The 12,501-nt window shown below is 40.2% G+C and overlaps 1 protein-coding gene across 4 annotated transcripts in view; it reads right to left on the bottom strand.

Annotated features, from left to right (window-relative positions):
• Positions 1–4,956: 4,956 nt before the first annotated feature.
• sema4ab (sema domain, immunoglobulin domain (Ig), transmembrane domain (TM) and short cytoplasmic domain, (semaphorin) 4Ab) overlaps positions 4,957–12,501 on the bottom strand; it is a 43,773-nt gene continuing 36,228 nt past the window's right edge. For all 4 annotated transcript variants that reach the window (XM_053446775.1, XM_053446777.1, XM_053446778.1 and 1 more), the window contains 3 exons: positions 11,956–12,119; positions 8,625–8,719; positions 4,957–8,021 (listed from right to left, as the gene is read on the bottom strand). In XM_053446775.1, the coding sequence (XP_053302750.1) occupies positions 7,192–8,021; positions 8,625–8,719; positions 11,956–12,119 (1,089 nt within the window). In that variant the 3' untranslated portion in view covers positions 4,957–7,191. The remainder of the gene's footprint in view (positions 8,022–8,624; positions 8,720–11,955; positions 12,120–12,501) is intronic.

The following is a 12,501-nucleotide window of genomic DNA, read 5'->3' as shown; positions in this document are numbered from 1 at the left end:
AGATTTCAGATTGGTTACATTCAATAGTTAATAAAACCACTTAACAAAAAAAATATTTAAAAGATGAAATACTGGATTTGTGTAAAATGCACATCAGAATCCACTTGGTTTCTGCATTTTAATGCAATAATAACAGTGTTTGACATCTGGATATGTAAAACGTGAGGAAATGCTACACATTTTTTATTTCACATGCTTTCAAATAGCCTGTCAAATTATCATTCAGACAAAAATGTAGGCTATAAAAAATTATAAAAATATAAAATAAAAATATAAAAAGAGTCTGAAATCTGCTGTACTGACAGCTAGCTAGCTATTCATGTCGACAAAATAAACATTAATGATGTGCAATTCTCGTGTGAGAAGCCGTAAACAGGAAGCGCATTTCTCTGCGCCAGTTCGGGGGTAAATGATAACGGTTTTCACAGGTGACTGACCTACTGAAGCCTATAACTGCAGTAAAGTGAGCCGTCATGTGGAAAACCGACCGCCACTCGGGTTTTGTTGCGTGACTACTAATGCCTCATACGGTAAAGCGGTATAGATAGATAGATAGATATTTAAAAAATTCCTTGAGAGGTTATGAGCATAGTCAGAGACACCATGAACAGGAATCCACTCGAAGTAACTTATAACCTGTCAAGGAATATTTTTTATAAGCTTCCAAATATGGTTACATTATGAATGCATTGGGCCACTTTCACAGATTTGCTCTTTAATTTTCTCAGTTATTCTGCAGTAAAAATGCACACAAATTTGTATGAGCATAGTCAGAGACACCATGAACAGGAATTCACTCGAAGTAACTTATAACCTCTCAAGGAATATTTTTAATAAGCTTCCAAATATGGTTACATTATGAATACATTGGTCCCTTTTTACCGATTTTCCCTTTAATTTTCTCAGTTATTCTACAGTAAAAATACACAAAAATGTGTATCCGCATTGTCAGAGACACCATGAACAGGAATCCACTCAAAGTCACTTATAACCTCTCAAGGAAAAATTTTAATCAGCATCCAAATATGGTTACATTATGTACACATACTTTTTTTTACAGACTTGCCCTTTAATTTGCAGTAAAAATACATGATAATTGACATGAGCAGATACGCCATGAAGATTTTAAAAATAAAAAAAATAAAAAAAAAAGTTGTGTTTGTCGTAATTTTAGGCCGTTTCAGCCAAACATGCTGTTTTACCGTAAAGCCACAAGTAGACGCGCAAAAAAACCCCGGTTGCGGCTGGCTTCCCACATGACGGCTCACTTTACTGCAGTAGCCTATAGATGCCACCTGCGCAGAATAGATTGTGGGCTTGTGTGTGTTTAGACACAACAGACAAATGTGTGGAATAAGTACATAATTAAAGATGTGGAAATTTCATCATGTGGGGGCCCATACGCTTGCGGCCGCTGATTATGAAAAGCGAAAAACACGAACAACCAGGGGGCCTGCTACAACCACTGGGGGCTTTACATGTGTTCCCTGTTTTGTCTTTGCATGCTGCCTGGCAAATCAAGGGAACATAGGACAGAATTCCTCCACCTGCACAATATCATAAAAATTAGACGCATCCTTTCTCAAAAAGCTGCTGAGAAACTAGTCGATGCAGTGTTACTGAACTAGACTGGATTCTTGTAGTTCCTTATTATCAGGATGTCCCAGTAAGTCTTTGAAAAGCCAACAGTTGATCCAAAATGCTGCATAAGCACTAACAGGAGCTAGAAGAACAGATCACTTTACTCCTGTATTAGCTTCTCTGAATTGGCGCCCTGGTCACCGTGACCTCTCAAAACACGTTATGCCTTGTGAATGAGATGTGAAGTCATAGCAACGTTAACTCCTTCAAGGTAAAATAAATGTTGTGTGTTGCTGTCGACTAACAAAGTTTTAAGGTTTTAAAACTCAGGCGCATTCAATGTACCACATGGCGTGGTAAAAGACACTTGTTTTCCTTTGCTCTCTCGATCTTCCTTCTGTGTGCACTTCATGTGCACTTTGGAAACACTACCAAAACGCTACACATTACACTCACAGATAAATGATCACAAATAATATTCTTTCCGAACAAACAACTACATAAGCAAAGAAATTGCTTGAGAATATATTTCTAATGCCTATCAGAACAACAAAGTACTTACATTAATAAACATTTCAGTAGCCCATTGGGTTACATTTACCTGTGCTAAATTGGGAATTAGTTCCATGTGCTTTCAATTTACAAAGACAATGGGACACATTACCAGGAAAAGAGACAACTGGAACAGATGCCCCCTGCTGAATTTATTTAGCAGCTTGCATAATGGACTTAGATTAATGCTCAGATAGGGTTTTTTGTGAAACAATACCGAAAAGGTGCAAATACAATTAAGCAAATAGTCCATGAAAATTTGGGCATATTGAAAAGTGAGACTTTGCCAAATGCCAAGTGTCTGTAAGCCCCGACATTCAAATTCGACTCGTAACTACGTCATTTATACCATGTTTTAAGCCTAAATGTCCGCTGTTATCTTCAATCCGGAGATGCGTGCATGTTCAAGCAAACACACTGCACAAGCTCGCGCCTCTATGCCCTCGCCCAGGGGACACATGACGACATCAGCGCTACTCAGCAGTTACTGCAGCTTTGCAGTGATGCTACCGGAACTAGTGATGCTACCAGAAATTTCACGAGTTCTAGCTGATTGACCTTGCAAACCCTTGGGGAATAGCTCGTTTGCGGTTGTGCGCACTATCATGAATTTGCCTCCAGGCATAAGGATGACAACACAAACTTAGGCTAAAAATATGGCGTAAATTATGCCGGTTCAGGACATATCAGAATTTCTGAGTTTACGGACACTTGAATGACACCACAGGAGCAGCATGTAGGCATATATGTTTGTTTTTTGTAGTTTATTTTACATTTGTGGTCACCAGGTACCTCAAACGTATTTAATTTAATCCTGAAACACCACAAGTGTTTTGTAGACGCAAATACTTCACCCACCCCTCCATCGGCATAGTGGTGAGTAGATAATGAATGAATTTGGCATGATGGCACTGTAAGAATAATATTTAAATACGGGTACAGACTCAATATCCTATTCAAAATGCAGGCTGGACCATATTGGATTTTTTGCTAATTTGCATAGTGTGGAGAACATTCAAATGAATTCCTTTAAAATTAATGACCATTTGGATTTTGGCTTAATTAATAGCAAATTTGATATACAGCGTTGGGGTACTGAGATACAATATGTGAAATATCCTTAGAATCTGGGTAATAATGATACAGCAGGCAATTTTTTTTAATATTCTCATTGTTCCTCTGTTAGGCCTCAAACAAAGCCCTCTGCCATTTGTGATGTTCTAAGGGAGGGAAGGGTAGGGTTCAGTATAAAAGAATTGTTCCGTCACAAGGTGGTGCTAAAACAGTGTTTGTCAGCACTGGTTCCTACAGCAGCCGAACAGTAGTATGACCTCGGTGCTAAAATAGGAAATTACTGACACTTTAAATGTTGTTGTAGTCTTTGGTATTTTGGGTCTGTGTAGGCCTAGGTCATGTTCAATTCTTTAGTCTTATGATCGTCAGAAAGTTGCCTTATATTGGATTTGATGCACACACAGTTTAAGAACTGAAGTTCAGGCAAACGCACCACTTACCCTGACTTCTTCAACGCTTACTCACATCTTAACAGAATATTCTTAATATGTGAAGTATTTTAAGCTCTATGGTGTAGTGTGTTCAATATATTTGAGCCAACAGCAACAGAGTGCAGCTAAAGTGTCTTGGTCAGAGTCAAATGTAGGGCTAGTTGTGATGCCTTAAATGTGTGGGTTGAGGTACAAAAGGCCTGTCTTTCATCTTGCAAGCACTGTGTGCTATCCCAGCAGCCAGCAATTCCTTGTCTTGTTGCAACAGCTGTGTTCAGTGTCATGTTGTGGAACTAGAAAAATTCACTTTTTTCAGAGATCACAAATTTAGGGAAGCTGCAGCTGGTTTGATACAATATCACAAGTAGAATGGCACTCAGTAGAGCACATACCTCTAACAAGACCCAACAGTCCCCTATAATGGAGTCAGGCTGCACCAAATTACACATACTCATAGATATCAGTTCTGATATAGGCCTGATTTAAACAAGATCCATGAATTATTCCCTGGGAAAACAGTGCAAATTTTGAAAAGCAGCCCATCTCGCAAAGTTAAAGAAAGTGAAAAAAAACCCATCCTTATACCAGGTGGAAATCTATTCAGTTACTTTTGTGTCGGGGATTAAGGATTAAATCTGAAGTAGGCTCCTGAGCATCACCGCAGGCCAAGCCAACGGAGCATTCCAAACAAACAGATTATGAATGAGAACTGCCCTAGTCTATCTAGTAATTCCACGAACGTTTGTCTGTCAGTCTGTTTGTGGAATGCATATCTTGAAAACTGTTCATCTAATCAATTTTAAAGCATACATGTTGTAAATTGCATGAAGAAGCCATCAATATTAATATTGGTATAAAATTGGATGAACATGCTGTAGAAATCCCTGGGGGTGGGGCAGTGTGCCTGGAGTCTGGACCGAGTTGAACACGTCTTCTTCTATACGTCCTATGATAAACTAATGCAGTGGTCAGTATCTGGGTCAAACCGCTGGTAAAAATTGCATCCAGATCTTTTAGCATTGAATGAAATATCTCACCAATCACCGAATGACAGACGGTGCTTCATGACAAATGCTCAGAAAAACTTTCATATCAGGTTCAATATGACTTTGTATATAAAAAGATCAATGTGAATGAAAAGAACCATATCAGAATGTCTTTGAGAGAACACTTTTTAGAGGACTTCACTATTTTCCAGCTTTTCAGATTTCCCCACCTTTGCAATCAATAACTGTTAGAATGAGCATAACATTTTTGAATTGTGAAGGATTTTGACTGCAAAAGGTTGTGTATAGTCTGACAAAAAAAATAAAATGCATTTGTTGATATGACAGATGACTTTTATCCATTCTGGATTTTCATTGCATCAAAAATGGAATCATCTGAATAAGTAGTGATGAGCAAAGTGACATAATTTAGAAATACAGTGGTCAAAACCTTGAAAAGTTGAAAGTATTATAAAGGCAAGAATTGTATTATAAACCACACCTTATTTATGAAGGGATAAAAAACTCGAATAAGAAAATGCTGATTTTCTATGAAACAGTAGAATTATTCCATTATCCTTTACCAGTTAATCATTAACCTCTCCAATGTAGGAATACATGGCCAACACTTTTGCTGTTCTCCTGAAGAAAACTTGCTGAAATCATATTCATCTCCTCTCCAGTGAGCACAGAGAATTGCTGCTTCTCATTTGCCCAAAAAATCTCCTTGTTTCCTTCGCTCGGCTCCTGGATGCAAGTAAAGATGTGAGAAGAGAGGAATTGATGAAACATGTATTAAGACATATCAGCGGTTTTTACTCTGAACAGTCATCTGAAGACTTGTCACTTTGTGAAGACAAAGCACAATTGGATAACAGCTAGATCAGCTGTCAGTCTGCAGATACTTTGGAGTTTTTATTTGCACAGTATTGCCATATACTACAAACAAATAAGGATACAGTGTTGCCACTTAACTTTATCCACTTCAACTTTGTCAAATTGGACTCCGTTACGCAACCAATGGAAAGCTGCTTTTTTATTTTGATTGAACAGAATTTTCAGATCACAGTTTATTAAGGGACTGCTCAAACAACTGAAACACAAAGCCATCAATGCTTGAGGTATGTGCTTGTGAAGTCATTATGAAGTATACAGGTTAAGATATTTTAGAATGATTTAGTTGAATATATCTCATAGGGAGCGCGGAAACGATTTACAGAAAAAAAGACAACTTCAATATTCAAAGCTGAAAGATTACAGACTTTTTTCTCTGTGTCTTAAACACATTACAGGTTAAAGAAAGTTTTTTATGCTTCATTTATCAATTAGGCCAAGAGTTTCCACTGATCCAATCATTGTGACTAAATGGTGAATTGGAACACAAATAACATTATAAACTTAATAGTAAAAGAACACCTGAACTGCAGCTGTTGTCCCAAACACCATCTGTAGCATCAGATCAGTCAGCAGAACATTTCTGATCAAGGGGTGTTTGGATCATGTTAAAGATGATGTGTGGTCTTCCACCTCGATAACCTTCACCCACTAATGACTCCTCGTTATTATACAATTCTTTGAAGGGAAAATTTTGAAATTGAACAATTGTGCTGAACATGAGCTCAGACTTCTAAAGATTGCAAATCATAATGGCTATTTGTTTTGGACGAATTCTTGACAATGTTACCATATAAAATGATACATAACTTTAGCTGTCAGTCACTTTGGATCTAAGTAGGGCTGCACATTAAATCGAAAATGTATCGTCATCATAATATCAACTTGCAGGATATCAATTAGATGGAGCCCTGCTGCCCTAGATAATAAATAAAAGATATTCAAATGACCATCATTGTCGAAAGAAGAGAATAGAGAGAGAACAGAGAAGTGTGAGGCAGCTCTGTCAAATCTTGTGCCGCCTCCTCCGGGCTAAATTTCACTGTGGAAACTTCTATTGATCATATTTGTCCCGAGTTAAAATCTTCACTACGTGCAGTTGATTATATAAAAGATTTGTTCAGCTTATTTATGACCCCAGAACCTGAAGGAAAGTAATAAATGTTTCGTTTGAAATAACTCCACAATATCAACACTGATCGATGCTTTTCTTAATGAGTTCATCAGCCGTAACGCTAGCTCTTTTGCACAGGAGCGCATGCTAAACACAATAATGCTTATAATTATTTTCCAGAGTCTACATATGCTACTCACTGTATGGGATCTATTTACGCAGGGAAACTGAAGCAGAATAACTTTAACCACGTATACTCAAGCATTTGATTATTATTATTAAGTCATATCATCATTGCAATAGTCAGTTATCGCATGTTTTCCTTATATTATGCTGCCCTAGATCAAAGACTGACTGAACTGTAAAAACCCAGAAGGAACAAATTGTACTGGATCAGTTTTCACCTTCTAGTAAGTGAAAAATCCAGAACATCACAGCCTGTTTTTCACAAGAAGAAGTATATGCCTGCAGTTATGTACCAATGGAATTACCACCCACCTCACCTCCTACCCCACTCTCATCCGGTCTTATCTGTAATAGCTACAATTTCAGGAACTGTTCAGATGGGTGTGTTGGGCAAATGTCCATTAGAGCCTGTGAGTGCTCCTTTACAGCCTGAACCACTGGCTTGTCCACTGTTCAGGCTTTGTCCATTGCGTTTACTCAGAGACTGGTTCCCCCCGAGGGCCTCCTGCTCCACAGGGGTCCTTCTGTCTGAGTCTCTGGTTGGAGTCCCTGCATGCGGGGCTGTTCGGCTGTGGCACCGCTGTCTGATGACATACAAAAGCATGGTGATCAGTAAACTGATGGAGAGTACCAGCAGAATTGATACAGCCACCAGCTCCTTTAGATAGCAGGGGCCAGGAACCAACTGCAAAGGCTCCCCATCCTGAAAGCCAACCTCCTTCTGCCCAGATTGATGTGTCCACATTGTCAGGTTCCTGCCCTGCTGCCTAGTGATGACCTGAGTTTCCCTGCTTGACCGTGTTGGCTCAATCTCTCCATTTCTTATTTCCGTTCTTTGAGTCCCAGAGGTGTGCAATCCAAGTCCACCTCTAGACACAGTCTGCATGGTGGTTATGGGTTGTGTCTGAGACCGGGTGGAACTGGTTGAAGTATGAGCCATTGGGCTGCTCTTCTGTTTTACATGATAGATGGCCATAGTCTGCTGGTAGCCATTCTCAGTGGACAGACATAGGTAGTGGCCCAGCGTGGCAGGGGTGGCCACAAAGCTTAGACTCCCGTCCCCCAGTTGCAGGTACAGGTCGGTGGATAGCCGGCTGTTAGGACGCTCCCACATCTGCTGGGACAGCTGTGATGCTGCGGGACACTTCAGTCTCACCACTTCATTTAGAGTTACAGACACCAGCTCACCTGTAGGACATGATGCTGACACAGAGATTACAACTCAACAGAGCCCAAAATACACAAGGAGCCTCCATGTTATTATTCACATTGTCATCGGATATGAAAACTTCCAGCAGTAGTCTAAACCTGCTAAAGCATCTGCTGCTCATTCAGTAAATGCATACATGTGTAAAATAAGCATTTCTACATCACATTACATTACATTATATTAGGGGCAGCCATGGCTCAGGAGGTAGAGTGGATCATCGTCTGTTCAATCCCAGTCTCCACCATTCCACTTGCTGAAGTGTCTTTGGGCAAGATATTTAACCCAAACACCCCCTGACAGCTGTGCTGGCAGTGTGTGACAAGAGAAAGTGCTTCATATATATGCACTGCATGAATGTGTGTGTGTGTGTGTGTGTGTGTGTGTGAAGGGCAAAACTGCACTCTGAAGCATGTTAAGTTGTCATCAAGACTAGAAAAGTGCTTTATAAATATAAGTGCTCTGATATGGGTTGTGGGCTACACATTTTACATAATCAAAGTATTCAGTTTCCTTGGTTTGAACCAATTCATGCACACAATGTTTGTTGAAGAACATTTCTAGAAGGAATACTGTAATGTCAGCTAAGTGACACTTACCTGCAGACAGTTTGGTTGGTCCGAATCTGGCTCGATGTGGTAATGTTACACTTTTGCATGCCTCCTCAACATTCCCTCTGTCTACATCCTGGCATCTGCAGAGGTAAAACTACAGTCAACAGAGAGGTTGGTACAGTTGCCACAGACTTACTACTGATGACTGTCATCTTGAGTCCTGAGTGAAAAGGTACTTCCATTTGCTCAAAAACGGTCCCATATTGTGGTTTTAATTATATTTTGCGTATTTTGAAAAGTTTGTAGCTATAGAATAAAAGCAGTTAAGATCAGTCACCTACTACTCCCTTTCTTCCAATTCCCCCACAAAAAAATGGCCCACCAGCTTTACAACCTAGAAAAACATTTCTACATCAAAAACCTGATTTTCTTTTTTTTTAAATTAACTTTATTTTGTACAGCACCAAATCAAAACATATATTATCAGTCAAGAATAGAGAAATCCAACAGTTACCACAACAAGCAAACACTTTGGTGACTTTGGTGCAAAAAAACTCCCTTATTAACTGGACAAATTCTCCAGGAGAACCAGATTCAATGTGGGCGGTGAGAGTGAGTGACACAGTTTAACCCAATATGTGTTGGTATCTGTGCATTGTATTAATCTGTATGAAACCTGGAACAAACAGTTTGACTGAACACTAGTCCATATCCCAAGCAAGCATAACATGTTTATGTTGTACTGTATCAGTAGGACTTTTTAGACACGACTAGAAAAGCACTGTAAAAATACAGACCATTTACCATTTAAAAATTCTTCATTACATTTTGGAGATTAGCATTAAGCTTAGACTATACCAGATAATTACAGGTCAATAATAATATTCTAGTTTCTGTCTATGACCATTCATTGAGCTTGCAGTGGTTTCAGTTCATTATGCTAAAAAAGTAACACAGACACAAACAAACAAAATAGTTTCAGGGATGAGGGTTAACTAAAGGAATAGTGGCAATCTTACTGTGTTACTCTTAACCTGAATGTGACATCTTCCCTCTGACAGAAGGGCCTGCCATACTGAAACTGACAGTGTTTGAAGGGGCATTGACACTCCAACACAACTCTGGTAGCTTCAGAGACCCCCGGTACCTAATCGTGTTTGTTACTTCAGGTGATCGGACATTCACCCCCACCTGACTCAGTGATTAGTCAGCTGTGAATTTAAATAAGATAGGCATTTGTACTTCTCCCTTCAGCTCCTTTTATTTTTTCCATAAACTATTGTTGTGCAATAGATTTGACGTTGGCCAGCTATTAATAATCATGAAATATGTTTTTTTTAAATTTTTTTAATTAAAAATAATTAAAAATGATAAAGCTATTAATTAAGAATAGTAACATAATTAATGTTAAAGCGAGCGACGGAGGCGGCAACGAGCTGCTGGTGACCGGCACCGGTTCGTGCAGCTCGGGGTGCGTGGAGCAAATCTGTACGGGCCACAAAAGTTATAAGGCGCAGCTCTCTCCCCCCTCCTCTTCCTCCGCTTCGCCGCCCGGGCATCACAGCAGAGGCTGTCGGCTGCAGCCGGAGACGGGGGGGATCCTGGAACACGTTCCGGTGCTATTTTCTAACAAAGCTCCACAAACAGCTGTTTTAAGTTATACCTGCTGTTTCAACTGGGCGACACACACAGAAGCAACGACTCGGGTTAGCTTCCCGGCCGGGGTTCCGCATGCAATACTGCAAATCTTCCGTGATTTCCGCGTATTATGTGGCATGAAACCCGAAACTACACTTCGGACGGGATGTGGTAAGCAGACCAATCACAAGCCTTGCGGGCTGCGTGAGGCTCGCGTCGCTTTGTCAATTAAGGCCGAATTATAGTCGGGTTGCACGCATGCACGCAAGACACGCAACACGCCCCTTTCGTGCCAACGAAGAAGAAGACGTCTCTTCTTTGTGTGTTTTGTCTTCGACAAACAACGTTACTCCGCCTAGTGTTCTGGCATTGAATTGCGTTGCAACACGCGCAACACGTTAGAGAAGCATAAACCAAAACGAGTCCGTCGATGCAACTGCGTGGCCTTCCGCAGTTGCAGTCGCAGGACTATATTTCGGCCTTTAGTAAGAAAAATTGGCGGACGCACGCAAGCCGCAAGAGGGCACGCGAGGGGCGTGTTGCGTGTCTTGCGTGCGTGCGTAAAACCCGACTATAAATCGGCCTTAAGGCCGGCGCATGCTTGGGTTGCGCGGATTTTCCGGAAGTCCAATGAATGATCGTGGCCGCTCAAGCAGTGCTCCATGCTGGGTCGGTTGGTTACAACAGGAGTCGTGCTGGGCCGGAAAAGAGCGAATTCTTATTGTGCTCTTTGAACGGAATTAACGTCGTTCTTCCTCGACGGATGATCCTTCGTCCTTCTGTAGGGATGAACAACTGTGGCGCAGTTGTTTGTAGATCGTGTGGAAAGAGTCTGTGATCTCGGCCTGCGAGTGAACTTCCTTTTGCGATCTTTTTAAGTTAAAGTAACCAAAATAGTCTTTCAAAAAAAAAAAGGCGACTTAAAATAAGGATAAAAGAAAATGAAATTAAAACAAACGTCTTTGGAATTTGATTCCTTAAGGCCGCCGGATCAACTAACTGGAGAGGTCAGTTCTATCTTCGGTGGATGGGAAAAGCCAAGAGCTCTGTGAGCTCTCCTGTATTTATATCACCTTAGAGGTATCTGCCCCCTTGAAAAGGGGTCATGGGATATCAGCCAATTGAATTGTCAAGATAAGTTCTCAAGGAGCGGCTGGAAAATCAGGACATTTTCTACCACCAGGGGGAGACTCCTAGGCCTGCTGGGAAATTCCTAAGCTGGATCAGAAATTCCCACACGGCCTCAAGTTAGATTTTCTTTGTGTTGTGGCCAGCACGCTGGTTCTCTACCCCAACACTATTTAAGTAACACCATCATGTCTCTCAGGACAGACCATCGGAAAATGTGTTAAATAATTGAATTCAATATAAACAACATCCCCTATTCCTGTAAAAATATCCAATAGTATAGATTTATGGGAGTAGTAACATTTTTTTTGCATTAAATTTGTATTATTTCTTGACTACTTGGTAAATTACTTACTGTTGTTTTAATACCTTTTTATTTGAACACAAAAAGCTTTGCATTTCTTTTAAATAAAGTAAAGTCTGTAAACAAAAAGCTCACATGTTATCTACACCCCATAGAGAAAAATATCAAAATAATACAGCTTAATAAACCAATTTCAATAGACCAGTGCTATCATTTTCATTATATCAACATATTTTTCATCAAAGGACTCAACAGGGCACATTTTTAACAAAATAAATAAAAATGGAAAAAATGTATTGTACTCACAAACTGGTCTGGGAGATAGATGCCTCCACGCAGGCCCTGTTGGCATTGTCCCAACCACAGAAGGGGTCTCGGGCCAGCACACACTGAGCACATGTCCAGTAAAAGGAACAGTTTGCCGTTGGAACCCTCACCACACCCTCTGATGTACCAACGTATATCACACCCTGCAGTGGGACAGAACAGGATAAAGCAAATTTAACATAACTGTAAGATTATATTTACATGAACCTCTTTGAACCTGTTTTGTTTCAAAACAGAAGGATACAGTGCCTGGAGCAAGGGAATACTGGAAAGAAACAATCAGACACTCACAGCAGTCACCTATAAAGTGAAACGGGAAAATGGATGTGACTGGCACACTACCCTAGACTGGGCCCTTATGGCTGAGGACAGTATGCTCAATGTTCATGACTACAACCCTCGTCAACTGGTATTTTGGCAGAATCCTAACCTCCCTTCTGTATTGTCAACCGTTGATAGTCTTAACATTGAACCAGAAAACATAAATGCTTATGTACTTATAACTAAAGACATCTCTTTTAGGAC

Source organism: Pleuronectes platessa, chromosome 18 (genome assembly GCF_947347685.1).
Source record: "Pleuronectes platessa chromosome 18, fPlePla1.1, whole genome shotgun sequence".
In the NCBI taxonomy this organism is placed as follows: domain Eukaryota; kingdom Metazoa; phylum Chordata; class Actinopteri; order Pleuronectiformes; family Pleuronectidae; genus Pleuronectes; species Pleuronectes platessa.
This window is presented reverse-complemented; position numbering and strand designations above follow the sequence as displayed.